This window comes from Arachis ipaensis, chromosome B03 (assembly GCF_000816755.2).
Source record: "Arachis ipaensis cultivar K30076 chromosome B03, Araip1.1, whole genome shotgun sequence".
In the NCBI taxonomy this organism is placed as follows: Eukaryota; Viridiplantae; Streptophyta; class Magnoliopsida; order Fabales; family Fabaceae; genus Arachis; species Arachis ipaensis.
In genome coordinates this window covers 133,701,809-133,729,513 of record NC_029787.2, presented here as the reverse complement: position 1 = coordinate 133,729,513, position 27,705 = coordinate 133,701,809, and the positions used below count along the sequence as shown (strand labels likewise).

At 32.9% G+C, this 27,705-nt stretch overlaps 4 protein-coding genes across 13 annotated transcripts; all 4 read right to left on the bottom strand.

Moving 5' to 3' along the window:
• Positions 3,037-5,610, bottom strand: LOC107632035. The gene is made up of 6 exons (XM_016335664.2): positions 5,581-5,610; positions 5,317-5,479; positions 4,702-5,238; positions 4,094-4,541; positions 3,931-4,012; positions 3,037-3,521 (listed from the first exon to the last, which is right to left on the bottom strand). Exons 1-6 carry the CDS (start codon positions 5,608-5,610, stop codon positions 3,318-3,320), a joined length of 1,464 nt encoding a protein of 487 aa, XP_016191150.1. The 3' UTR covers positions 3,037-3,317.
• LOC107634814 (protein TRANSPARENT TESTA 1-like) lies at positions 13,050-15,209 on the bottom strand. Its single transcript, XM_016338227.2, has 2 exons — positions 13,626-15,209; positions 13,050-13,560 (listed from the first exon to the last, which is right to left on the bottom strand). The coding sequence occupies exons 1-2, from the start codon at positions 13,974-13,976 to the stop codon at positions 13,165-13,167; spliced, it is 747 nt and encodes a 248-aa protein (XP_016193713.2). The 5' UTR covers positions 13,977-15,209; the 3' UTR covers positions 13,050-13,164.
• On the bottom strand, positions 15,319-17,528 carry LOC107634815. Of its 2 annotated transcripts, XM_021119992.1 has the most exons (4): positions 17,438-17,528; positions 16,701-16,919; positions 16,220-16,285; positions 15,319-15,916 (listed from the first exon to the last, which is right to left on the bottom strand). In XM_021119992.1, the coding sequence occupies exons 2-4, from the start codon at positions 16,875-16,877 to the stop codon at positions 15,419-15,421; spliced, it is 741 nt and encodes a 246-aa protein (XP_020975651.1). In that variant the 5' UTR covers positions 16,878-16,919; positions 17,438-17,528; the 3' UTR covers positions 15,319-15,418. The 2 variants fall into 2 exon arrangements, with proteins under 2 accessions (XP_020975651.1, XP_016193714.1); XM_016338228.2 differs by lacking the exon at positions 17,438-17,528 and having other exon boundaries at positions 16,701-17,183.
• Positions 18,093-20,977, bottom strand: LOC107632037 (putative hydrolase C777.06c). 9 transcript variants are annotated; one of them, XR_001618672.2, is made up of 10 exons: positions 20,692-20,975; positions 20,480-20,615; positions 20,251-20,378; positions 19,927-20,074; positions 19,731-19,836; positions 19,453-19,511; positions 19,083-19,182; positions 18,868-18,977; positions 18,628-18,689; positions 18,093-18,503 (listed from the first exon to the last, which is right to left on the bottom strand). XR_001618672.2 is itself a non-coding variant. In XM_021119990.1 (10 exons), exons 1-9 carry the CDS (start codon positions 20,868-20,870, stop codon positions 18,632-18,634), a joined length of 876 nt encoding a protein of 291 aa, XP_020975649.1. In that variant the 5' UTR covers positions 20,871-20,977; the 3' UTR covers positions 18,093-18,503; positions 18,628-18,631. The 9 variants fall into 9 exon arrangements, 5 of the variants coding, with proteins under 5 accessions (XP_020975649.1, XP_016191151.1, XP_020975648.1 ...); XR_002360044.1 differs by having other exon boundaries at positions 18,868-19,003; positions 19,083-19,118; XR_002360043.1 differs by having other exon boundaries at positions 18,798-18,977; positions 19,083-19,118.

Here is a 27,705-nt window from a genome sequence, read left to right as displayed (position 1 = left end):
TTGTTAATACCTATGTTTATTAAAAAATATTTTTAATTTAATTTACCAAACATAGATGTTATAACTTTTAAAAAGTAAAAATTTTACTAAATCAAACCATTGTATGAGTCTCATATTCTTTTGTCAATAATAAAAATCTCAAGATGACAAAGTCATGTGAATTTTCACGTGAAAAAATCCCTGAACTAAATCTAAAGACTCGCTTTAATTTCTTATCTTCATAATTGATGTTTTGAATTTTCAAGTGTACTAGCAAATATATGTGGCTTTTGTGCCATCCACAACATGACCAAAAAGGTTGTAGCAAAGAAGCAACCTTGTTAAACACGTGTGGTTGAGGTGCGTCCTTTGATGTTTCCCCTTTCCTCTAATATGTAGAAATTGATGCCATATGCATGCATAGGAGTGGATCGTCTCTAATGAAAAAAAAAAAATTGGATAGTGTTTAGGATAAGATCTCACATTTCATTGTTCTTTCTCTTCTATTTAATTTTGGAGGCCTGCTACACATACAAGTCTTTTTGACTTACAAGTCTTACAAGTTGCTACACACGGGCCTTTTAATGCGTTATTCAACCGTTTTCTGTTTTCAAAGCGCTACACTCACCATGTATTACGAACGACTCTTCTTCCTCTTCCTCTTCTTCCTCTTCTTTTTCTTCGTTTTCTTTCGATTTTCATAGTTTTTGAAATCAAGCTTTGAAATCGTTTTGAAGATAATGGAACTTCAGAAATACACCCAAACGGTTACAGGAATACACCCAAACGATTATAGAAATACACCCAAAAGATTACAAAACTACACTCAAAGGATTTAAAAAATACACCCAAAATTCGTTGAAGTATACCTTATGCATAATTCAGAACTCTTTCTCTTTCTCTTCAAAAACGATTTCAGAGCTTGATGTAAAAAAAAACAATGGAAATCGAGAATAATAAGAAAGAAAACAGAGAGAAAAGCACGTAAATGAAGAAGAAAAAGAGGAAGACGAAGAAGAAGAATGTGCAGCAAGAAGAAGAAGGAGAAAGAGAAGACAAGAAACGAAAGAAAAGAAGAAGAAGAAGAAGAAGGTGCAGTAAGAAGAAGAAGGAGGAGAAAGAGAAGGCAAGAAACGAAAGAAAAGAAGAAGAAGAAGACGAAGAGGAAGAAGAAGAAGAAGAAACGCGTTTTGAGTGTTAGTTTTAATTGGACTTGTAAGTCTTACAAGCCTTAATCGCTTGTATGCGAAGAATTTCTGTTAATTTTGGTCCCATTATAAGATTAAAGGTAAGAGATCACACTTTATTCTCTCAAGTGTTAAAAAAATGGAGATGATCCATTTCCATGTATATATGTTATTGCTACTTCTTATGATCATAGGTACTGAATTTCAATTTATCTCATAATAATGAACATATGAAAATTTACAAGAATCAATATCAATTTAACAATTAATTCGTAAATTAGTCAATAATTAAAAAAATGAATATTATAAAAATGTTCGAAATTAAAAACAATAAAACATCTAAAATTTAATATCTGAATGTGAAATAAAGTAAAACAAAACCAATTTGGCGGCATTAGGTGGCTAGTCAGCAGTGGTGGTGGGTGACTTGTGATAATGGGTGAAACTCTGGTGTTGAGAGGAAGGAGAAAAAAAATGAACAAGTTTAAAAAGGTAATTAAAAAAATAGTGAGTGAATAAATATTTATTTGGCTGATTTTTTCTTAGTTCTATATTAGACTTGTAAGAGTATTTCTATATACTATAGGCTATGGCACACTAAATTACACATTTTAACGAGGGTTAATAGAGATCGTAAATATTATTGACGAAATTGGTGAAAAATCTTTGAAGAAATATATTTAGAGGGAAAAAGAAAAGAGAAAGTTTTTTTTTTCTTGGATCATAAGAGCCTTTGTTGGTGTAGTAAAGAGTAAAGATTGAAAAATGAGGGTTCAGCCCAACCAATTGAGGGATAGATGGACATGGAAGTTATGAAATTATTGTGAAAAAGGTTTCTCATACCAAAAAGGTCAAAAGAGAAAGAATATTACTGTGAAAGTGGTGGATTGGGTTAAGACAATTTGAACGAGTGGATTTAGTAGGATGACATAACTTGTTTAGGGGTTACTGCTAAATAAATATCGTAGGTGTTGTTATATGCTCGTCCCCTTGATAGGAGTCAATGATGGTGGTCCAAGTAATTCACTATTGGCTTGTATATAAAGAACCAGATTCATACTTTGGGAATCATAAAATTAGGCACTTTTGCAGCCTTGTGGAAACTAGTGTAGCCCAAAGTTCAGAATTTATATTTTCGGGCTATTGGCCTATTGCTTTGGATAAAAGGGATTGTGCATTCTTACCAAGGCAGGGAGCACTCCGTTCAATTCATTAGGTACACATAATTTTGTGCACATCTTTTTTCAATCCGTGCCAAGATAAAAGAAATTGATAGAACTAATGTTTCAATAGATTTTATCTCCCTTAAGATTGTGATATAGATTCATGGAATTAATGTTTAAGCAATCCCTTTGCAAATTAATTTCAACTTACGGTGATAACTAAATATTGTAAAAAATTGTTGCTCAGGCAATAATTATCCATTACTTATTTTCTGTTGTGTTGTTAATGTTGCAAATATGAAAAATAATGTATGAAATTAGTCTCACATTAAAGATAACAAAAAAGAATGAAGAATCTATAAGATGAGAGACCTGTTAACTTACTATCTTAATGTTTTGAATTGGATATAGTGTCTTTTCATCTTATATTCTTTCACTTAATTCCTCTCCAAAATTTTGATGGTGGTCGAGAATTCACTCTCTACAGTGCCCCAACATGTGGTATGATCACAAAGGTTTATTTTATTTTGAAAAGAATGTTTTATGTACATAGATAAGTATAAAACCCATGTATAATAAGAGTAAATATAAATAACATATCTTTGCATTGTTTTTCTTAAATTAAAATATGGTTTACTTTTCACTAGAGGAAACTTGTAACTTTGCATAGTAGAAAGTAGAAACTAGGAAGTGAAAACAATGGCCAATAGGTGAAAGCAGACACTTTCATTTTCTTCTCTCTATTTTTTTTCCTCCTCCAATTTTTTTTTTTTTTATAATAATAAAAAAATGAAACAGACACAGTTCTGTGACTTATAAAAATCATCATTCAGCAATCCCTTTTACTTTTACGTAGCAAGTTGCACTCAGGTGCCTGAAAACTACAGGGTTTCAGTAACATACAAGATCTATCATTTGCCATTGTTTATGGCTCATACCTTACACAGTTATGTGATTTGCATTTTGTTTTAATTGCAATGTCTATACATCAGACCCAACCACAACAGGTGTAACTGGAAGGGGGCATTCGCCCTGTTTGGCGTATGTACTCTGCTTGAGCTGCGGTTCTTTCGGCTTCCCGACTTTTTCTAGCTGCGGCCGCCGCACGTTTCTCTTCTGATCTTTGTCTTGCCAGAGCAATCTTTTTCACCATCTTTGCATGTGTCTGAGCTTTCATTTGCTCAACTTTGGCCTTAAATTGTAAACAGTTTCAATCAATGGCAATGTGAACATTGTTATGAAGTAAAGACTATCTACTCAAGTAAACATTAGGACAAACTGCAATTAAATAATGGCAATCATATGGATTTAACCTATGTTCAATGTATAATATTAATATTTCATCAAATCTGTTCAGTTATTAAGCTTCTATTATACATAAATAATTGGAGAGACATATAGTTAATTTAGAATATCAGATACAGATCAAGTTTCAAGCAATGTTCAAGTAGAAATAAAAAATAACCATAGCATAATTATGATGTCTGTCTCCATAGAAAAGTTAAAAATGCTCCATATCTCACTAAACAACATTCAGGTTCTAAAATATGGAAGACTTTTGCTTTTTCTGATGTATATGGACTATGCAAAATAATAACTACCTCAATTCTTCTCATTTCTGCTTCTAACTTTGCCTTTTGCTGACTTTCCCATGCTTGAATTTTGATTTCCTCACGTTTAAATCTGAAAATATTAACACGGACTAATCACATTAGGATGAAAACTTTCCATGATTTTAAACCTTGGTTGAACACAAAATAAAACCTTGCAGTATGTTTAGACTTTTGAGCTTCCTCCCACTGGGCAGCACGCTTTTCAAATTCAATTCTCTCATGTTGTTCCACATTTGCGTCCCTCATAGCAGACTTTTTCTCTTCCTCGTCGCCGTTGCTTGCCCAAGCAGCAATATTCATCTTACCAAGCTGCACGCCAAGGGCTGCAATCTCTCTCCTTGTCTTGAGTTTCATTTCTTCTTCAGACAAGTGTTTTCTTCCATTTTCAGTTGGAAACTGCAAATCATCATCAGTTGTGTTGTCCAAAGGTGTTGAAGCAGGCTCACCTCTCCTTGGAGTTGAAGGCATTGAAGACGCTGGGCTACGTAGTGGAGTTGCTGAGCCACCAGGAGTAGCAGTTCGTGAAGGCTCTTGACTTGGCACAGGGGTCATTTCTGTTCCCATATCTCTCATTGCCACCGATCGAATTCCAGGAAATTCTGCAAAATATGAACAAATTCATCTTGCTGTAGAGCATAACACACACCTCTACATTCAATCAAATCAAAATTCCATATAAACATCTAGTATAATGCTTTGTCCATTTTCCCTAAAATGAACGCAACTTACAACATAACTGAGGTGTGATATTGAACATACCTGTATGATCATGTGTACTTGTTGAGCAAGATAAGTCCAAGTCATTTACTTCCTTTAAATCTTTGCTTTGGGGATAAGACTCTTCTAGTACTGGATTTCTTCCATCGGAAGGAACAAAAGAGAATTTGTCAACCCGCTTTGTTTCTGTCACCTTGGCTGTTGATAACTTATGATCATAAACACCAGACTCCGGAGCAACCCTCACCATGCGATTAGGTTGACTATTATGCAGAGTATTATTCTTTTTTGAAATAGTAGCTTGTGTGTTTTGCCTCATTATCCATTTCTCAGCATCATTCCACTTAGAAGGAATAGGCCTCAATAGTGATCTTGTTGCCGGATTGTTCACCGATCTCTCTCCTTTATCAAACTCGAAGCTTGATGAGCTAGCATTACTGTCATAATCAAGATTTTCCTCTTCTATTGTTCTCACCGGGTGAATAGTGCTTGAACTTCCACCATCAGCCTTTTGAAGATGCTGAATCTTGGTAAGGCCGGTGCCACCGTTTCCCTTTGGTTCTAAGCTGGGAGATGTAACTGGAATTAAGGAATTAATGAAGTCATTGCCATTCATCATATACACACAAGAGAAAGAGAAAGAAATGAAATGCAGACCTTCATCGTCAGGGTTGCCATTGTTAGAAGGTAGTAAGCTGTTGACAAATTCAGCATCATCAATTCTGGAAGGGGAAGTTCTGGATGAGTTACTGTTGGATCCATCCTTCTTTCTGTGACCTATAAGCTTCATCCTCAGTTTACTTGGGGAAATTATTCCAGTCTGCATAACAAACAAAACAAATTATTAGAAGGAAGGCATGAACGGTGGCTCACTAATGAAGAAGAGGATGCAAAAGGTAAATTGAAACGGAATTAAAAGACCTGAGGTTTGTGAATCCTCTCGTAGTCCATGAATAGAGATGAGAGATCTGTGTATGCTTAACAAATGCAGCAGCAGTGCAGTTCGGTTCAACACAATGAAGGAATGAAGCATAGCACACAAGAAACAATGAATCAATCAATGAATTTGTTGCGTCAAGTTTCGGTCGCTGTATACTGTATACTGTATACAGTACAGTACGGGTGGATGCACTTATCTGTATCTATGTATGCACGCCATTTTCCGATTTTACCCCCAACCAAAATTATCTTATATAAAAGTGAAAGCACGTGAAGTAAAGGCGTAAAGCCAATGTTGTTATGTTGGTGCGCCCGTGTGTGGCTCACTGAATTTTTCCGGTAATCTCGGCAAAAATAGCTTTCATTATTATTATAACACGAACCACAAAGATAAACTCATAAATAATTAAACATGACTACTCCATTAGGATGCTTTTGCAAAGCTTTATCATTTGTTTAAATTGATAATAATATAATATACTCATTAATATAATATACTCATTAATACATGTAGTAAAGCGAAAGGTAGATCTCGTCAAAAAAAGGAAGGTAGAGGATATAGTATAATATACGTATGAATATATTCCCTTGGCCAGTCAAAGATACTTCTGGGGAAAACACATCCACCAAGGCAGACTCATCATTTTCGTTGTCCCTTGCTTATTTTTGATTGAATAGGTAAAATTCTTTTTTTATTTATTGTATCTGTGTACTTATTATATATGTGCATGTAACGTATTGAGAATTAAATTAGCAGAGGGTGTCAGAATTCAGAAGCCAAATGGGTTGGGACTCTGCTCTGAATCTGAAAGTTTAGGAATTCTATAATGTGACTGACTAATCCTTCCTTCCTTCCTTGACCAGGGTCATCACCTAATCCACTTACATTTTTAGGGACCAATTTACCCTTTTCCTACTCCCCTGAAATTCTCAATCATTCATCCATCGTTTTTACTTTTAAGTTTTAACTGCGTAAGAGTATAAAAGGTTTTGATGTGGTTATCCAAAAATATATACCGTTGATTTCCGGGGACCATTTTAAAGAAGTAACCATGATCATGTAAATTTTTTTATACAATTATGTTAAATTATGCATTTAAAAAAAATTGCTCTCTCTATATATATAATATAAACATGTTCTTTCTTATCCATTATTATTATTATCTTCTAGTTATTTTGCCTCTAATCTGTAATTTTCTTTCATAATTTTCAAAAGTGCAACTGAGTAAAGCTTTATGATTTCAAGGGAGAGATCAGAAAAAATTAATTGTCATTCAATAAATTGATTTGCAACATCAGAACACAGTGGACCGAGATAATGATAAATAATTAATTGGAGTTTTCAGCTCATCTTGATCTATTATTTTCAAAGTTCAATACTTATGTCTCAAAATCTTAGAGGTAGACATACAAAATTTCAGTTAAAAAAAATCTCAGTGGTAGATATAAAAAGTTTAGGTAAAAAAAAAAAATTATATATATGATACATTGTTAATAAAGAGAACTTCTATACAAATTAATATTATGAGTAACAGTAAAATTAAATTACTTCCTAAAATTAAGATATAGCCAATGCATGCTTTTTAGAATCGTCAAATAATTTACCACACCATAGTATAGTTAAATCCGTAGGAGTGAGTACAGGTCGGTTTGGTTCGGATTTATGGTAAAATTAGAATCGAACCGATCAAAATATAATTTGTTCGGTTTAGTTTGAATTTGTGATTTTTTGTACATGTATCCGAACTAAACCAAATCGATTAAGAACGGATTGGTTCGATTCGGATAATTGGGTATCCGATGACTTTAAAATTCATAAAAAAAGAAACAAATTTTTATCTTAAAAATTCAACAAGTACAATAAACATGTAACACCAATAGAAATAATCCAAATATATTAAACACCAAATACATTAAAAACTAAACTTATTAAAATCCATACATATTAATAGTGAATAATCATTGTCTAATAAAAAAGTCATATATAATTTATTTTTTATTTAATTAATATATAATCGGATTCGCGAGTTGATTCGGATTCCGCACTTCCAGAATCGATACCCGAACTAATTACTAACAAAGGCCATTGATTTGGTTCGAGTTAAACCCAATTATCCATTGGTTTCAGAACCAATTTAATTAGTTTGGTTCGGATGAGTAATTGAATACTCGCTACTCGTGCTCACTCCTATAAATCCGCCCCTTGCCTCAAGAAAACTTAATTATCATTATCCATCATCTAATCAAACTTTTAAAGCACAAAGCCCCATAGTAATTAGTAAGAGTAGGGAGGTCACATACTTTTTGTTTGCTTTTAATAAGGTCTAAGGTCCAACAGATTCACTATTCAATTTATCTTTTGTACTGTTAAAATTTTTATGTTATTTGCTAGTTTTAGTAGCCCAAGAAACATTCTTGAGTATTGTTAATTACATCAATTTTATTAACCTAAAGTCGATGTTAGATTAGATTAGATTAGATAACTAGAAAGGAGGGGCCCTAGTGTGGTTCACATGGGATGTTTGCAGTAAGTGGGGCCCACTGATCATGACGTGTATAATGTTTGCCCCTTGATTAGGGTTTGGACCTTTGACCGATAATTCAAACACTGTATGTGAACGTATTGATTCACTTCGCCTAATTAGTTGACCCATTTCTCATACAATATGCCCTTTCTTTTTGGTTCAAACATATTAGGTATTTAGTTTGAATTCAGTGTGGTATTGGTTTCTTATATCATATACGCAGGCAAAACATCTCTTTCATCTTTTCAAAGATAAAATTGTGATCAAAGTTGACGTACGAAGAGAAAGAATAAATAAATACTTTAAACTCTTCATTCCCAAAATAAAATTTTACCACTATATTGTTTTTTTTTTTTTAATAAGTGAAGTGAAGTGTTCATAACTGATAAACAAGTGAGGTGAATTATTTGGAGTTGGCGTGTGGCAGATTGTAAGAAAGGTGCATGAAGCATGCGTTGTTAGTTGTAGGGATTGTAGCTATTTCCCAAAACAAAATAACAAACTAGGGTGGCACTGCCACTACCCTACCACATGAATATGCAATTATGCATACATATAAATAAATTAGCTATTAATTATACGAGGCAATTCTTCTTATTTCTGGATATTGAGTGCCCATTAACAAAGTAATGATTGTTCTTGCATTTCTCCATATGAATATATATATAAATAGTGTCCGAAAATTCATCTTATGGTGAAGGAAGGAATGCACAAAACATGTCAGCAGAAAAAATAAATAAAGTCATGGCAAGTCGTTTTCACACAATAGATTGAGAGGCACATGGTCTGGGCATTGCGTAATTATTATTTAATTATTAATATTTAAAAATATAAGATAAAATATATTATTAGATTACTAAACTAAAAAAAAATAAACTATAAAAATTAAATTTATAACTAAATAATAACAAAAACAATAAATTCTAATACCCCCTCCACGTTTCTCCCCAAAAGGTAAACAACAATTTTGCAATTTCAATTCAACATATTTTGCAAAGTCTTTCACAAAATAATGTGATTTATTATCACATTAGTTCATGTAAATAATGGAATGGTTTTGTGTGATGGGTATACCGTATATGCGTCCGATCCAACAAGATTTTATTTGGTACAGAATCTAGAGAGGTGAGATGAGACCTTGTACTACAGTAGTACCCTACACTCTTGTATGTATGTGTTGAAATGGCAGCATAAATAATCAAAATCTAATGAACCGTGCAATGTTGGGGCTTCCATAACCTTTTCATTTTTGTGTTTGGTACAGAATCTTTGTTCCTTTCTCAACTTTTTGACGCTTGCATATTCACTCCCTTCTCTCTAGTTTCTAACTTTAAAAATAAAATTAAAAGAAATAATTCTGTAATTCACTTTATTAGTGTTAAGGGTGTGATATTATATCTAGAGCTGGAATTAACTCTAATCTGACATACATGTTTAATCAAAGAATACTCTAAAAACATTGACTAAGAGAATAAAATAGAAAATTTTAGTTTTTTACAACAATATATTAAAATTAATTAATAATATAAAATATATATTAAAATATACATATTATAAATAAATTAAATAATATATATTTTTATATACAAATATATAATAATTATTTTTAGTAGTCAATTTTAATATACAAATAATATTTTTATTTTTTCAATACATAAAAACTCAAACAATTAAGATTTTTTATTCAAACATTAAACTATTGATATCTTTAAAGAATACTCTTGGAAAGAACACTCTTGTTAATAAGACTATGAGTTAAAATATAATTATTAGTGATTCGTCCATGTATAACTCGGTTTTTATTGTGCATTATAAGTTATAACTCGGCCTTAATTATTATTCATTATGTAACCGACATCTTCGTTATCGACTTAATGACCATTATTCTGACTTAATGATCAACGGTCATACCATCAATTCTATTCATCAACTCTATGCCTATAAAAAGCACCAATTTCTATATACACCGGACATTCTATACATATTCTAGATACATTCTAAATACATTCTAGATATATTCTATATACATTTTATATTCATAGAATTATTATAATATACAACACATGATAACTTTTATTTCACATCTTACATTCTATATTCATAGAATTATTCTTATACCTCTTAAACAGTTATTAACTTGAGCGTCGGAGTGTCTTTTGCAGATACTCACCCCCTTGTTTTCTCCTTGCCAACGTATAACTCATCCCGATGAGAAGCTTAAAGACATTCATCGACGGACGAGCTATACACCGGCCAAACTCAGGAAGAACAATTGGCGCCGTCTGTGGGGAGAGTAAAATAATTCCTACTCCCCTCAAATTCATAATACTTGAATTACATTTAAATTTTTGAACTAATTTCAACAATCTTGTTTAAGATTTTATTTAATACTTCTTATCAAATTTTAATCTATCATAATTTTTTATAAAGTATGTACTTTATACATTCAAATTGCTTCATTTTTAAGTATCATAATATTTCACATCTCATAATTGATCAATGAACTAATCCGAGAACAAACTCGGCTTTCAATCAATTCGAGAACAAATTCGACTTTCAATCAATCCGAGCATAAGTTGGCATGTCAATTTTGCTAATTTTTTCAAAGTTCTCTATTTACACAAGTAAAATTATATATTTTATTCAACATACTTTTGTATTTATATTTTGTGTAACTAATATTTACTAATTTATTAGTTATATTCAAACATCAATATATATTCTATACTTTATGCTATTAAATTTTATGTTTTAATACAAAAAGTTAAGAAAAAATAGTTACAAACATGCAAATTTACTATTATTGCACGAGAAATATCTTTCGTCATACTGTAACTGCTAAAAATATTATACTAAATGTATAATTCAATAATTGTTAGCTTATTGCTTTATTATCAAATTAAAGCATGTCCTACAAAACAAAATTTAGATATTCACATTTTGGCATGTATGACATTCATATATGTCGTCTTCTTCTCGACAATTATCAACTTTCAAGGTATATTTTTCTACTTTGAACTCTTTTACTTTTACAATATATATTATTCAATATATGTTGCGACTTTAGACATATTCATTTTCTCAATTTATCTTATTCATATCATATAACCTTCACTGTAAATTGTAAATATTCAATAACTAATTGCTTTGAGCGAGAAATTCATCAATAAATTGTTATGGGCTGAAAAAATTCACAAGACAATTAACCATTATATCCTCGGATCATACAATCGATTCTATCAATGGATATCTTATCTATCTCTGAACTTTTCAGTTCACATACAATCAAATGCTAAAATTATTCTTAAACGGAAGAGTATCCCTCACGCAACTACCTTGATTGAATGACTCTTACCATATCATTATTATTCACTTATCTTTTAATCGAGTTATAAATCATTTTATTTTCTAAGCTTAGCTTGGATCATATGATCGGCAGACAAAGCTTGGGGGCTATGATCCGTCACCGTATAACTCGGTCTTTATTGTGCATTATAAGTTATAACTCGGCCTTAATTATCATTCATTATATAACCGACACCTTCATTATCGACATAATGACCATTATTCTGACTTAATGATCAACGGTCATACCATCAACTCTATGCCTATAAAAGGCACCAATTTCTATATACACCGGACATTCTATACATATTCTAGATATATCTATACACATTCTAGATACATTCTAGATATATTCTATATACATTCTATATTCATAAAATTATTATAATATACAACACATGATAACTTTTATTTCATATCTTACATTCTATATTCATAGAATTATTCTTATACCTCTTAAACACTTACTGACTTGAGCGTCGGAGTGTCTTTTGCAGATACCCACCCCTTTGTTCTCTCCTTGCCGACGTATAACTCATCCCGACGAGAAGTTTAAAGACATTCATCGATGGACGAGCTATACACCGACCAAACTCAACAAGAACAATTAGATAAAAAAGAGAGAAAATATCCTATTTGCTTGTAAGGTACGTACATATCCACAAGAAAATTAGGTGGGGACCTTTGTGGCAATTCGTTTTACACTAGAGATCAGAATACTAAGGTTGTTGGGACACCTTATGCTTAAAAATCAATTGAGAGCTTTGACTGGGTGAAAAAACAAGAGAGTAGTAGCTTTCAGATTTTGGGGACCATTGTCGTTCATTTTTCTTTTCTAATATATGGAAAATAAAAGCTTCCCTATCATGCTCTTGCTATAATTCCCTTTTTGCGAAGAAATAAGGAATTTGGGTTGCCTTTGAAGTCAATGATGGCTTATAATAAGCTTTTGCAAGCATATGAAATTATCAATGAATATGCCAAATCTAAACTCTATTGCCTCCAAAATCTTAAGATCAGAATCATCATGACTTGATCAACTTGGCCCCAATTATTTAATTAAATGAATGTGACTTTATATATAGAATGAATACCAAAGCTACCAACTTTCAAAGGTGCCCGTAAAAGTGTGGCATTTGATTATAATTCTTCAAGCAACCATGTGTTAATTAATAACAATTAGAACATCATTCAACATTCATTGCTTTAACCAAGGGCGGTTTAATTTTTAAGCTTCAACTATAAATCAATAATTAGCTTTCAATCTAAATATGATGTGTACTAAAAGTCTAAAATCCTAGCTTATTCTTTTCGCTTCAACGGAACTAAAGTCATTTCCAGTCTAATAAGATAATACTTGATAACAATAACAACATAGATTTACCGTATATGAAAAATGATGACATTTATTGTCATGTATATATAACTGAAGTGTTTTCTATTCAGTACAGTAATTAATTTTTGTTTGACTTGTAACTATCTTGATAGATGCAATAATTTACTTAAAAGTTTTAAAATTTTTCTATCTCCAAATTATGATCGAACCTGACATTTAGTTAACCAAAAAGTGGAAAGCCCATGGAACCAAAAAAAAATTGTATGCATTAGCATTATTTACGTGGGAGTCTAATATGGTGTTTTAGCGAAGAAATTGCAGTAATATATAGTAAGATTGGAGAATAGAGAGGAAGAGAGATCAATGAGAAGAAGAAGTAGAAGAAGAAGAGAAGGGAGTATGACCAAAGCCAAAAGCTTTGATATGATCCTTAAGAGACCTCTTGTGTTTGAAGTCAGAGCCACAAAGACAAAGCCAGCGTTTGCCGCAGTTCTTCTCATGAGTTCTCCAGTCACCTTTGACAGCGAGATTCTTTGAACACTTGCGGCATGAGAAGGGTTTGGGTCCATGCTTCCTCTTATAGTGTGTTTGCAGTGTTCTGAAGTCTTTGAGAGGCTTTGCCCTTGGGTGCTCTATGTTGTTCTTGCACCCTCCTTTGCAGCAGTAGCATGCTATCTCCAACAATGGCCTTGGATGTGTTCTTTTCAGTGACTCTGGCCCTCTTCTGTATTCTGACCCATGTCCCCACATATGCATCTGCACAACATTCATTGCATGCATTATTATTCTGTAACATGAATGGAACAAGCTTAGAACTTTACCTGAAGATTGTTGTAGCGGTTGAAGGTTTTTGGGCATACAGGACAAGAGAAGTGGCTGAAACCAATTATAATCTGTTCTTCAGTTGGTATCCAGTAATTATTTGGAGCTTGGAGAGGTTCTACATTATGATTATCATGGGAATTGTCAGGGAGCCCAATGTGCAAGGCCACTGTCACATCTTCTTTCAGATTTTGATTTTGTTCTGATGATGAACAAGTTGAAGAACCAAGGAAGCTGCTTAGCAAAGGTAGTGGCTCAAGCTGCTTTTGATTCATCTTTTTAGCTATCAGATTGATTCTTGTGCAGGGTATAATGTAACAGCTACATATATTATATATCCGAGGGGTCATTGTATTAAACAAAAAATGAATGAATTTATCAGAGGAATGCACGTTAGATTTTATTAGATTATATGGGTCAGTAACAAGGACATGTAAATTGGAAGATAGTCAAATTTGGAAAGGAAGAGGAGTGAAAGAAATGGTGTGATAGGTGGCCGGAGAATATTACAGTTGACTGAAAAGAACCCTTTGTTGAGGGTATGTGTCCTATTTGTCTATTCTAGTATTGGATAACATAGTAACTTAAATTCTGTGGACCATGGCCTAACAATCATAGCAAGAATTTTATAGCAGTGAATTTAAATTGGAGGGCAAAAAAAGTAACATTTTGTATTGTCAGAACGTTCACATATGAAAATCTTCAGAGCCTACCTTATCTCTTGCTTCACACTCAACATGCTAATTATAGATACTCTTAATGAAGCTGGTTTTCTTTTGGCATAAACTGTCAAAATTATATGTGATGGGACCACTATTAAATACAGCAGCTAGGTAGAATTCTTGTTAACTGCACTTGTAATTCACATGTACCAGGAAAATTAAAGTTATTACTACTGCAGATTTCTTTTTCTTTTCTTTAAGTAGATTATATTTTATTCATTAATAGAATGATGTCACTTTTAAATTATCCTAATAAATGTTAATAGATGAAACATAACTCAATAATTTTCCTATGCAAAATGATCCCATTACATTTTCACAAACGGTGGTGCCATAAGAATTTTGGTTCTCAGAAGCAAAATCTATATTATAACGAAAAGTTAAATCATATTATGGGACTGAAACAACTACAATGATGTTGTGTCCTGCTATTAAAAGTATATAGCAAAGGTATAATTGTTTTTCTTCTTTTCGGAAGTTTTACAGTTTTATCAACTGCAAGTCTTGGGTATTAAATGTTGTTAAAGGCAAAAACTAACAAAAATAGTAGAGCAATAATAGAGAAAACTACATATACATATAGATATATAGTAGTATTGCTACAAGATTTTGAAAGATTGCAGGGGACACTACTACAAGTTCCCAACCCCACTTTAATTTCTTCTTAAAGATTGTATTTAATTCCCTCCCTGAGCATAACCACTTACTAAATTAAATCATCCTTTTATTTTTCAAAAAATCTAATAAATATTGTTCAGTCATACCTAAGTTAACTAGCCTTATTATTACTATCAGCAAGTTTAGAGTTGTGATATTTAATATTTTAACTCTCAAGTACCTTAAATAAGTGAATAAATTACTCCAACTAACAGCAACAACCTTCGGATTGTGTCCAATAGCATTTCAAGGTTGAAAAGAATGAAATCAAGATGCATGTTAAACAATTGAAAAGAACATAAGGCAGAAAAGAGAACAGAACTAATTTAAATCTATCATTCATATGTTGATATTTTAAAGAAATTAAACAATATAGAAACTTTTGCAGCATGATTGAATTGAATGCTGTGTTCTCAGTTCTGCATAACATGTCCTTGTCTACTATCTTCCTCATCATTTGCTAACATATTATGAGGAGAAACATAAGGAGGAATGACTACATTTTCATCACTAACATACACTACTCGGAAAATATCATATTTCATGTCGAAAATAGAGAAGCGTTCAAGATATGGTATCATCCATTTTCTGTTATTGAGGACCCATGAGTAACAATATTGTAGAGATTTCCAGACATGAATGCAAACCACATTGGGAGTGCTTTGCCCTTTCAAGCAAAGGCCTGCAGTTAAGCCTTCTACTTTCGCGAAGCGACACCTGAAAATTGCTAGCACGGCATAGCAGAGATCATTAAGGTCTTTAGCAGTTGTGACTCCAGTGTTGATGGAAACTATGTCGCCACTACAAATTTTTGCTGTTGAAGAGCCATCCCTTGATTCTCCAGCATATGCATCAAGGAAGCTGTGTTCAACTAACACAGCCATTCTTGTTACGTTTGTTAACATTGATTTCTGCAAGGAATAAGGATAAAATCATTTGTCTAATTTTTATTCAGGAATCCTTTCCTTCTTGAATATGCACTTGTAACCACATAATAATCTAAGGAATTAAATAATTAGTACTAATTATCTGTTGTAAATCTTTGCTATTTCCTCTTTTACTAATTCTGTAACAGAACTGACAACTATTATTGTGATTCACGTGCCTCATTGGTTTTAGTTCACATAAATGATAAAAGTAAGTTTCATCAGAATTTCATGCCTCTTTTCCTTTTTTTTTTTTCATCTAGTGCAGAAGTGAAGGGTCAAACTTACAAGGATTTCCATCAACCTATCTTTTTCGTCACTGGACATTTTCTTCCATGCACTGCACCATATGATCTGATTACAGCACATAAATATTTAGCATAACGTGTAAAATTGAGAATAATAACGGAGCAGAGAAACATGTGTAATTGTGGAACAGAGGAATTGAGTTTAACACTGACAAATTCAAAGTTCATTCAGCCATTACTAGATGCTACACTAAAAAACATGGAGCTATGACATTTGATAGATAGAAATTCTCATCCATAAATTGTTATGAGATACAATTATTATTGTATTTTGAACAAAGTCATATCAGAAAATGAAAATCATAACTATCTGGGGTGCATCACAGAGTACAAAATGAGTTGTAAAAATTAATACTCAAATTTCGAAACAAATATGCTCTATCTAGAAGGCAGTGAAAGAACACACACATAAGAATAAAGACAAGTATATAAAAAAGAAGAGAAATTAGAAAAAGCATGACCATATTTCCATGGATGCTCCTAAAAATAGAGCTTTGGACAGAACCAAGGTTGTGAGTGTAGGAGGAAAAGTGCACGAGCGCATGAACAAGATGGTCGATGATAACTACAGTAGGCTTGAAAACAAAGAAGCTTAGGTCAAAATCCTTGTTGATGAAAGCCACAGAGCATGTCATCATTCTCTTGTGTGTTCCCTCTTCAAGTTCCTCTCCTCTTGTGCGCTACAAATAATAATATTAATTACAAATAAATAAATTTAAGAGTCATGAACCACAAGGCACGCAGACTTTCATCGTCAATGCAAAGGGTGCTTTGAATTCAATTGAATTGCCCATTTCTCATTCTATTGTTCTTAGTTGACGACCAGAATTAATAAAATGGAATAAGGCATTCACGTGTATTGACTGATTCAGGATGCTTGCATTCATTGTACCAAAAAAACCAAACAAACGTTTACTTGTTTTTAAGAATTAATAGATACATATACTTTTGTTGATTGTAATATAATAAAGTAGCATGAACATATCCCATGCAAATCACCGTACAAGTGGGCTAGCCTGCTGCCTGGTATATTTATTTCAATATTCAAGTAAGTTTTCAATTATATTATGCACATAAACTAAAAAATAATAATTAAACCCTTATTACTCAGTACTCACAAAGAGATAAAAAAAAAAAAGTGATTTTTATGATGCTTAAATTTTAGATATAGAATTTAAAAATAAAAAAAAAATTCTACCTTTTTCTATTTCTACTTTTAAGTAATTCGGACAAAAAGAAAATTATAAACACACAAAATTTCTCGAAAAAGATGTAATTGGCTCTAATAATTGAAATAAATTATGACCCTGCGGTGAACGCTGCCTATAATATTTATACAATATTTAAAGAAAAAGCATTACCAATGATTTAGGAAATCATCAACGCATGGTTTGACTTACGCAATTATGACTTTGAAAGGTTTTACCTAGTCAACAAATTCAACTTGAAATTGTTTCAGAAACACTTACTATAAAATACTTTTAATTTTTTAAGCAAAATATTTTTGTGATTATTTTTATAAAAATATCTTTAAGTAACTATTTTAGAAATTAGTCTCTATGCACCTACTGTAAAAAAAACTTTACATTACCAATAAAAAATGTAAGAAATAACTAAATCATACTATGTAAGTGTAGTAGTGTATATTTTAATATATATTTTACACGAATAATTGATTTGATTTTTACTAATGATTGATAAAAATATAACCGCTTACACATTTAAAGAGGATAGAAAGTTTGATTGATGAATTTCATGTGTAAACTTCCGTGTCAATTCACTTATAAAAATTTTCAGCCTATTTTTAACCCTCAACTAACACATCCTAAGTATACTAAAAACAATTTTCAAAATGAAGGCAAAATTGTTATCATCCATACAAAAATCATAATCTCATATTTAGAGGGGAACAAAACGCTAGTTTGAAGAACTTCTATCCTCGAATCCCTTGGTAGGATCCCATTTTATTCGAATTAACAAAGCAGTTTTTACACTAAGGATTTTAGATTCCTCTGGCTGCAGTATAAACAGATTAAACAGAAGACAATGTCACAAAGTATTTCAGTGTTCTCCAATATAATTATATAATATGAAAAGTAATTTCTTTTAATAAAAAATTTAAGGGAGAAGAAAGATTCGCATTAGGATTGTTCCCCAACAATTGCTTGCATATAATCCAGCAAAGAAAGCATGCATCATTGAACTCGAACTCACTGTAAAGCACGAGTAAACGGTGAACTAAGCACATCCCCATATGCATTACCCTGCAACGTGAAAGAATAGTAATTACTGTTACCAGAAAAAAAATATATAATATAATATAATGTAATATGGCTCCTAAGATAATTATGTATGACTATAAAGATGTGCCTGATCATAGTGAATTACCTTACTATAAGTTTATGGGGACTCTCAAACCATCATGAGCCAGCTGCACTAGAATTCCTTCCCTAAGCACAATTTAGAAGCAACCTCATCATTTGCTTAAGTCCATAACACGTCAAAAGGACAAAAGATAACTAGTTGAGACTTGAACAAAAGTCACATGATCTTGTTACCATGGGTGCTTCGCCTGATTTATTTTTAACAGCTAAGCTTTTACTATGTCAAGATGGACAAGCAATGTACCTTCTAGACCACTCCATTAATAATTCATTGTCCTGATGGTGATCAAACTCGTGATTCATTCCAATCAGTAGGGCTTGTTTTGGACATAACATCTTCACAGTTTCAAGCGTCTGTAAAATCACAAATGATGTGAACTCTGCCTCAGGAAGATATAAAGTCTAACCTGTATAATTATAGATAATGAGAACACATCATTTGTAAAATGCAAAACTAACCTGTGGAAGACAAAGGTGAAACTTATTTGATCCAGTCTGCCATAATGCAAAGAGGAATATCAAGAAGAACGGCTATCACTGGGAATGTAAAGAAAGAAAACTAAAATATGGAATTAACATGTTTCAGAAATGGCAAGAGTAGGAATATCCAATAAAATAAGTTGGAGCTCTACAATATTGTCTATATTGAAATATGAACATAAGGTATGCCAAAATGATGTGAGGCCCAAGAAGTTCCTTTGTGAAAATTATGATTGGAAAAAAAAAAAGGAACTCTGCATTAGAAAAAAAAAAGAAGAAAAACTCATGACTGGAGAATAGATACAGTTTACACAGATTCATCACTTTGTGTTCCTTCAGCACTACTGACCTTATACAACGAATCCAATATCAGAAGATCCAACTGTCCAGCCCCACTTTTTGAAATGACTGTAAAATGAATATTAACTCAGTTAGATGTAAAAATGCAACTTCAGCATAGATTCTTCTTAGGTATACAACAGCAAAGTTTAAAAACACGTGTAAAACTAATTGATTAAAACAAAGATAAATGAAATCCTAGCTAGCACAGTTATAGTGAAAATAGAAAACACTGGTGAAGCAACGAATTCATGTATCAAAGCAAGAATAAAGTAATTTGGAGCGCACCATAATCCGTGGTAGCTGGAATCCGTGAGACATCAGATAAATAAGCTACCTTACTTTTGTCACCAAAGAGAAAGCCCAAACAGATGTAATCCTCTCCATGCATTACCTACATCCAGAAATGAAGTGCTGGAGTCCTTGTAATAAAAAAGGGGTTATTGCATTCTCACCATTAATGACAAAGGTTGTGATGATTAACTGGTAAAGGAGTCAATTTTAAGCCTGATGCAAAAAATGGTTGATTGCAGTCTTCAGCAATTATGTTCCAGGAAAATTGAGCTACCCTTCGTATTTCTTGCCCTTCTTTGAGTTTTTTGTTTACCAAATAAGGAAATTTGGTTTCCAAGCTGTTGCAAACATTTAAAGCATGGAATCAACTACCATAAAGCAAAAGGCACTCATAATATCAAATGAAAGTAAATAGTACTGAAATAGTAACGTTCACAATCACATATAGAACCTGTAGGCCTAAAGTGAAAAAGAGCAGGGTATATTTAACGTCAGCAAAAGCAGGATGTAGTACCTAGTCATTGAATGCTGAGTCAAGTACACGGGAGTAGGATCAATATCATTTGTGGGACTAACTGGTTGAATACTACGCACATCATCCAATCCAAGGACAGCATCAGCATGCTCATGAGTCAAAACAATCTGTAATGCAATTAACAATGAATGAATTGCTTTCACAAAACGACCAACATAGATTGCAAGCATGAAAGGATGGTGAGAGCAGGGTGATTAGAGCAACTGACAGAATCTATTCTTGGAATCTGATGATGAAGAAACCACCTAAGCACCGTTTCCCTGAAAGTCTTGCCAGCATCAATGAGAATATAGCGGTGATTGCCGTGGCTTTCGCAATAATCGATTAAGAGGGACGCATTACACCTGATCAGTCAATAGCATCCTGAATGAGCATAAAGATTGCAAGCGTCGAAAGATGGAAGAAAATGGAAGAGGTGACCTGTAATTAGGGTTTCGGTTGGGAGGGAGAGAGAGCGATTGGAAGCAAACGTGACAGGGAGGATGGGAGGGAGAGATGAGGCACCTCGGATAGGGGATGGCGCTGGAGCAGCCTGTCCCCATGAAAATCAATGCCGATTCCGAGGAGGAGCCACCACTCACCGACACAGTTGCCGCCATGCGTCAATGAAGAAAGATGAAACAGTTGAGTTTCGTTGGACTTCCGAGTTCCATCTTTAAACACTTGTTCTGTGTTCAATCAAGTAGCTACTGTATAGGAAAAATGTTGACTTTGATTTGTAGAGTTCAATGGACAGTAAACTAAGAATGCGCTTTTGCTTTTTTATTTTTATTTTATTTTGAGAAAAACTTAAATCAGTCTATGACAATTATTTCGAAAGACAACGAGGCTTCTGACAAAAAAAAATTTTTAATCCAGCTTCTGACAAAAAAAAAAGACCCAACTCGGCCCCTGACAATTACTTCAAAAGGATAATGAGGTTCCTGTGCCAAAAAAAATCAATGTTATTTTTTTTGACACAGGGGCTAATCTGTTCCCAAAAAAATTATCAGGGACTGAATTGGGTGTTTTTTTTTTCTTGGGGGCCTCGTTATCCTTTCGAGATAATTGTCAGGGGTCGGATGAGGTATTCACTCTTTTATTTTTAGTATTTTTTATTTTAAAATTTTATAAAAAAATAAAAATAATATTTCATGTTTTTTTTATAAAATTTGAAAAATAAAAAGTACTGAAAATAAAAATAGAAAATGAAAATGTAAACTAAATGTACTCTAAAGATTTTAGTTTTGTCTTCTTTTATTTGAAATATGGTGAGTTGCATTATCAAACAATAAAAAATAAAGGTTAAAATTTATATTTGTACTTCTTTTTAAAAATTAGGAGATCCACTCCTGTAGTATCAGAGCCTCAGGTTTAATAGGAGGAAGAATGTAGTAGTACTAGTTAAAACAAGTAAGAGAGAACTCACTAAACATGAACATTTCATCATCTTTAAGCTCTTCTGAATTCATACATCATTCTATTTCACTAAGCGTTCGCTTACCTTCTAATCTAAAAAAAAACCATTGTCAATAAAATTGATCAATTAGTAGAATTCACCCTTGTCCTAGAAGACTCTCGGACACGAGTCACTGTCACTTATCTAGCTAAGTCAGGAAGAGATAATGCTTATCTTTATCTTCCAACTGACATTGTATAATATACTTGTTTGAAGTCTGTAAGATATGATTGTCTATTAGAGACCTCTATAAAAAGAGGAGTTTATCTCAGTTGTAACATATAGTATCGAACATTGTAATATATTCATCTTTTCCTATCTCACAAAATGTTCTAAATCTCTGTTCTCTCTCTGAAAGCTTAACTAGTATTATTTTCTTCTTTTTTATTTAGTGTCATTAAGTATGCTTTGGGCTTGCCTCTTGTTTCAGAGGATCCTGCTCATTAGAATATAGCATATATAGGATTTACAGTAATTTCTCATAGTGAAAAAGGGCTCTATCTTATAACATCAAGTTTTGCTCGGACCCTTTAAATATCAACTAATATGATGATGAATAGGGATAAGCATGATGGTGTTATAGCATCGATCTCCTGAAGTACTGGAGATCCATTCCTGTGGTATTAGAGCCTCAGGTTTAATAGGAGGAAGACGGTAGTACTAGCCAAAGCAAGTAAGAGAGAACTCACTAAACATGGACATTTCATCATTATTTGTGTCACTCCATTGCTCAGCATAGTCACAATCAGAGTCACACATAGAGGGATCAACATCTCAAATGAAATGGCCATTAATATGAGAAACATAGACATGTCTTCTGTTTTCATAGAAATGTACCGACAGATCATCTTGATTGTGAGTAGTTTGTACTCGAACTGGAGAGATCATATTAATCCTTCTGAGAGATGATTCTCGCAATGAATTTTGTTTGAGTAATCCTGATTTCTGGAAAATAGTAGTGACCGTTCCATTACTATTGTGGGTAATAGTTGGTGGAGCTGTAGTATGAACATCAACCTGTTCCTTGGGGAAGGCTTTCTCATAATCAGTAATCAATTCCAATAGAATAATAGAAGAAAGTTTTTCAGTGGTGATCATTCTTAAAATATTCATAATTGCTAGTCCTTTGGCATTATCAGTGAACATGAATAATGCTTCTCCTGTAGTGTTTGGGAGATTGAGATCAAGAGCATTGTCTTGGACTCTGTAGAGGACTTAGTGGTGCAAAGTAGTCTGTTCAATATTGGAGTCTTGGATTACTCCAATTAACTGTATTTGAATCTTCAATCTATGAGGTATCGTTGGGTCTGATAACCTCATGGTGAAATTAGGAGCTATAGTAAGGATAACACTTCCGTTTGAAAGTGTAGTGACCAACGCTCCAATTAAGGCATGTTGGTAATTCTTGAAAGTACTATCCAAAAGAGCAACCTTGGCTGTTACAGGAAGAGATCTTCTTCCATGAAGAGTTAGAATAAGCCTAACTGCTCCTAGATGTAAATGGGTGTAGCCTTGGACTTGATAATTTTGGATGAATTTTTGCGAAATTTTCAGGGTTATATACTGTTCAGCAATTAGTAGCTTTCAAACCATACTGTTGTAAATGAGAATATTGGATGTTTTTCTTTTTGGTGGAGAAAAATGGTTTCTGGTGATAAGATGGCAGATGGTGGTGAGGGTTGATTTCTTTTATCTTTGATAGAAGGAGTAGGGGCTAATAAGTGGATATTCATTGTGCAAATGTAAAGGACTGGTTTTGGGATTAGTTCTTTAGTAGGTCAAGAAAGAAAATTAGCAAAAGTGTTTTCATGTCCCTTTATATGTTTTACCTCAAATTTATAATGGGAGAACCAGTCTTTCTATCACAAGAGCTGAGAGTCTGGCAGAATCTTTTTCTTGATCTCCAACATTGATGGAAAAGAGGTGTTATCCATTTCCACAGTAAAATGATAGGAACTGAAGTGGAAATTGAATTTTTCTATTCCGCGTTTGACAACAAGAATTTCTTTGTAAGTGGCATGGTAGTGTTTTTCTGATTCTTTGAACTGTCCGCTAGCATGCGCACAGTAATGTCTTGTCCCATCAGTTTCTTCAAGTAACACAGCTCCCCAGAATTTGTCACTAGCATATGTTTGTTGTATCCTTTTTTCTGTGCTAGAAACTTTAAAGGAAGGGGGTCTTGTGTTATTTTCTACAGATTTTTTACAACTATAATCTGTTCAAGTCTCTATGGTGGGAAGTTTCTTTTTCAAGAATTTTGACAGTTGGCTGATAATAAAGTCTCTAATGTAGTATACAATTCCTAAGAATTGTTGAACCTGTTTACGGTCATGTTTTCATAAGGGAAATTGACAAATTCTTTAGCAATATGATTCCTGGTTAAAAAAATTTGTCTTGAAAAATCATCCCAAAGAACTCAATTTTTGGGCAATAAAACTCTTTTTTTTTTTATGATAGCATGATTCTTTGATCTTCTATGATTTGAGTGAATTGAGCTAGGAGTGTCTTATAGGCCTTATTGTTTTTTTAGAACAGTAGGATGTCATCATGTAAATGAGTGTGAAATATAAAATGAGCTCAAAGATATTGATCATTATTTTTTGAAAGAGAGATGGGGCCACTTTGAGTCCAAATGGCATTACTGTCCACTGATATTGGGCTTCAGGAATACAGAAGGCTGTCTTATATATATCTTCAGGATGGAGTCCAATTTTCTAAAATCCAGCTTTTAGATAAAACTTACTGAATATTTTTGTCTCACTTAGCCTTTGTGTGATAACTGAAATTCTTAGTAGAGGAAATTTATCGTCTTGCAAAAAGATATTAAGCGGCTTGTAATCAATAATGAACCTCTTTTTTCCTCTGTTTTGCTTAGCTCTTTTCTCAACATAAAAAGCTTGACATGCCCAGTTAGAATTGGTTGGTTCAATGAGTCCTTAGACAAGAAGAGCTGCACATTCAGCTCTTGCTAATTTGAGATCTTCAGAATTCATCTCGGAGTGGGTGGCTTTAGTTGGGTTAATGTCCTCATTCCTTTTGAAAGGAAGACGAACGTAGAAATTTAGATTTTTCCACAAAGGTGTAGGGGTAGTTGAATTGATCATGACTGTCGCAAAAAGTATTGAGGAGTTGTTGCTGGATCTCCTTATATTCTTCTCGAACTTCCTGGATCTCAAGTATGCTTTGTATCCCTGTGTAAGGTAAAAACTGTCTTTTGTAACTCAATCCAGTGGGCTTGATTTATAGTCTATAGATTCGATAAAAAACATCAAATCCAAACAGGACATCCTTTTTTAGGAGATAACTTTCCAATACCCTGAGCCAAGTAGTCTGGCCTGCAAATATTTCAAATCCTATGGATTTTCTAGAAATTAGATCAATGGTGGTGAAGACTTCTTTATTAGCTGCTGAAAACTTTTTATGAAAAGGTGCCTACATTTCTACAGGTAAGACATGTGGTTTTAGAACGGTGGCACAGGATCCAGTATCCATCAGTGCAACAGCTTTCAATGGTTTGTCATATTTAGAAGTCTTGGTCTTTAAATAGAAATGGGGTCGAGCCGTCGAGGGGTACCATCAATTTGCTTCATTCCCAAGGACCTAAGATATCCAAGTTCTTCTTTCGGAATTTTCGGTTCTTTAGAAATCCTTGTAGTAATGGAAGATATTATAAAGACTGATCTTTCTGGTGAAAAATCATCTTCTGAACTGCTTTCTTTCGGACCAGAGTATTGAAAAACATATTGGTATTACCATCTTTGTCCTCCTACTCTTCAAGTATTGATTCAAGATCTTCTTCATCTTTTATGGAGGCTGCATCCATTAAAAATTGAAGCATTTTTATTTCCTTCTTTGTCTTGCTGGGACATGATTTAGCAAAATGACCTTGTTTTTCGTAAATAAAGTATTTGTTTGGCTTCTTGCTATGGATGTGTTTTCTTTTGAAATAGTAGAAAAGTCTTTGCTTTCTTCTACCTTTTCTGAATGTCTTCTGTTGAAACGTCTTTGATTGCTGCTGCCAATGTGTTTTTGTTTTGGCTTGCACTCACAAAATACCGTGTTCTTTACATTTGATCTTCAGATAGGATTTACTGCATGTTTTTTTGAGTTTGTTTGAATTTTGAGTGAGCCTTTTGAACATTTATTGTTGTTCACATAGCTTATCCAAGGCAGCTAGAGCCAGTTGGTATATTTCTCCCATGGTGGGGGTAGCTACTTCTTTACAAAGAGTCATCATCATCCGCTGTAGTTTTGGCTTGAGTTCATCTGGCAAGGATGCTATGAAGACTTGTTTGAGTGGTGGATTACTATTTCCTCCAAGAGGATAATATTTAGCAGCCATCCTCTTATAATGCTTTTCTAAGTCTTTTCTGTTGAGTGAGCAGCATTTCATTTCAAAATACTCTTAGAAATTTTTTTTCTGGATGATTGTGATATCTCCTAGGAACTCTTGGTGTAGTACTCCCAAAAACTGAGAAAAAGTACTATTGATGAGTTGAAGTCTTTCATATTAAAAAAGGTTGTTAACCTATTCACGAAAATTATCAGTCATTCAATTTATGAATTCTGCAAGGACTTGTTTGCTTGAAAGATTTGGATTAGCCATGTTGGTTTCAATCCAAGCACCAAATTTATTCAGCCTTTCTTTGTATCTTGAAGGTGGAATATTATCAGAGATGAACCATTTATTATAATTTTTTACTTCAGAAGATCCTATTTGTGGAGGATTAACTGAAGTTGTTAGTTCATCTTTTTCAGAGATTATTTCTTCTTCTCCTCCTTCTGGATTGACCATGGCTATTACTGAAAGGTCTGCCAAATAGTCTTCTTTGAACCATTCAGTAGACTCAACTGAATCTTCAGTGGGTTCTTCTGTAGATTCATCAGTGATTTCTCCAACAACTGATTGATCGTTTAGAGTGAGAGCATTAATTGTCCAGTCTGTGACAAGTGATCTTTCTTTAATGTCCTTGTCTTTTGAAGGAAGATCAGTAGATATATTTTCTCTGAAAAAATTTCTTGGCCTCCAGAGAAGATAAGGCCTGGGTTAAAAAGGTGGTTGTGGCTGGGTTTGGGATGAATAATGTCATCCTTGGAGAGAGATAAATTTTTTGGTGTTGACTTGTCTTGTTAAATGATAAGTGGATTTGAAGATGGATTCATAATTTGGAGTTTCAGGTGGTGAATATGTTGAAGGAAATAAGACAGGTGAATATGATGGATATGGTTTAGGATACATGGATAATAGATCTATGGCCAATGCCTGAGGCATAGTCTTTTTTTCTCTCATGAGTTTATCTCTATGATTAGTTCTATATGGTTCTATTTAGTTTAAAAATAGGACAAAATAATATTCTAAGAATAAGGCATAAAAAATTTTTGTCAAAATAAATATAAAATATACTAATTTAATATTTTAAATATAATTTTTTTTATTTAAATATTTATATCTTATTTATCAAATATAGTTTTATATCTTTATATCTTATTATTAGTGTCTCATGGCTGTAAATAGACTTAGACAGCCTGTGTTAAAGCTAATTATCTGAGTGATGTCATTAGTGTATACTTTAACTTGATCATGACTCTCACTCTTGTAGGTTGTAGCCTCCTATGTATGTTTTGGCCATTGGGGTTATAATTGTAAAAAACTAAAAATAAGGTAACTGACCTAACTACTAGCCTCTCTATATATTTTTCTATAATGTGACTTCAAATGTGAGAATAATCACCTTTCAATTATTAGTTCTTCCCTAAGCCACTAATTACTTTTTACATATTTATTTTTTGTGAGATTAATTATCATAACTTGCAGAGACTAGATAAAACATGAAAATATTACTCTAAACACTCAAAACAATCTTATATCTTTGTATTCATATATATCTCATTAATTTTTTTTAGTTTTGTTGTGATTGGTTATTATTGTATTGCTCTAACATTTAAACTTTTCTTTTTTATTTTTTAAATTGAAGATTAAGTGTCAATAGTCAATA

What these genes read in the sequence shown, in the direction of transcription:
- LOC107634814 (XM_016338227.2), bottom strand. Translation starts at nt 13,976, where the DNA reads ATGACCCCTCGGATATATAATATATGTAGCTGTTACATTATACCCTGC. An exon ending in ACCGCTACAACAATCTTCAG is followed by an intron (nt 13,561 to 13,625) that starts GTAAAGTTCTAA and finishes AATGTTGTGCAG; the next exon opens with ATGCATATGTGGGGACATGG.
- LOC107632035 (XM_016335664.2), bottom strand. Translation starts at nt 5,610, where the DNA reads ATGGACTACGAGAGGATTCACAAACCTCAG. An exon ending in TGGCAACCCTGACGATGAAG is followed by an intron (nt 5,239 to 5,316) that starts GTCTGCATTTCA and finishes CCTTAATTCCAG; the next exon opens with TTACATCTCCCAGCTTAGAA. An exon ending in AAGTACACATGATCATACAG is followed by an intron (nt 4,542 to 4,701) that starts GTATGTTCAATA and finishes CATATTTTGCAG; the next exon opens with AATTTCCTGGAATTCGATCG.
- LOC107634815 (XM_021119992.1), bottom strand. Translation starts at nt 16,877, where the DNA reads ATGATGACATGCTCTGTGGCTTTCATCAACAAGGATTTTGACCTAAGC. An exon ending in GGAGCATCCATGGAAATATG is followed by an intron (nt 16,286 to 16,700) that starts GTCATGCTTTTT and finishes TGCTGTAATCAG; the next exon opens with ATCATATGGTGCAGTGCATG. An exon ending in ATAGGTTGATGGAAATCCTT is followed by an intron (nt 15,917 to 16,219) that starts GTAAGTTTGACC and finishes TATTCCTTGCAG; the next exon opens with AAATCAATGTTAACAAACGT.
- LOC107632037 (XM_016335665.2), bottom strand. Translation starts at nt 20,870, where the DNA reads ATGGCGGCAACTGTGTCGGTGAGTGGTGGCTCCTCCTCGGAATCGGCA. An exon ending in ACTCAGCATTCAATGACTAG is followed by an intron (nt 20,075 to 20,250) that starts GTACTACATCCT and finishes TGTTTGCAACAG; the next exon opens with CTTGGAAACCAAATTTCCTT. An exon ending in TATTGGATTCGTTGTATAAG is followed by an intron (nt 19,119 to 19,452) that starts GTCAGTAGTGCT and finishes GCATTATGGCAG; the next exon opens with ACTGGATCAAATAAGTTTCA.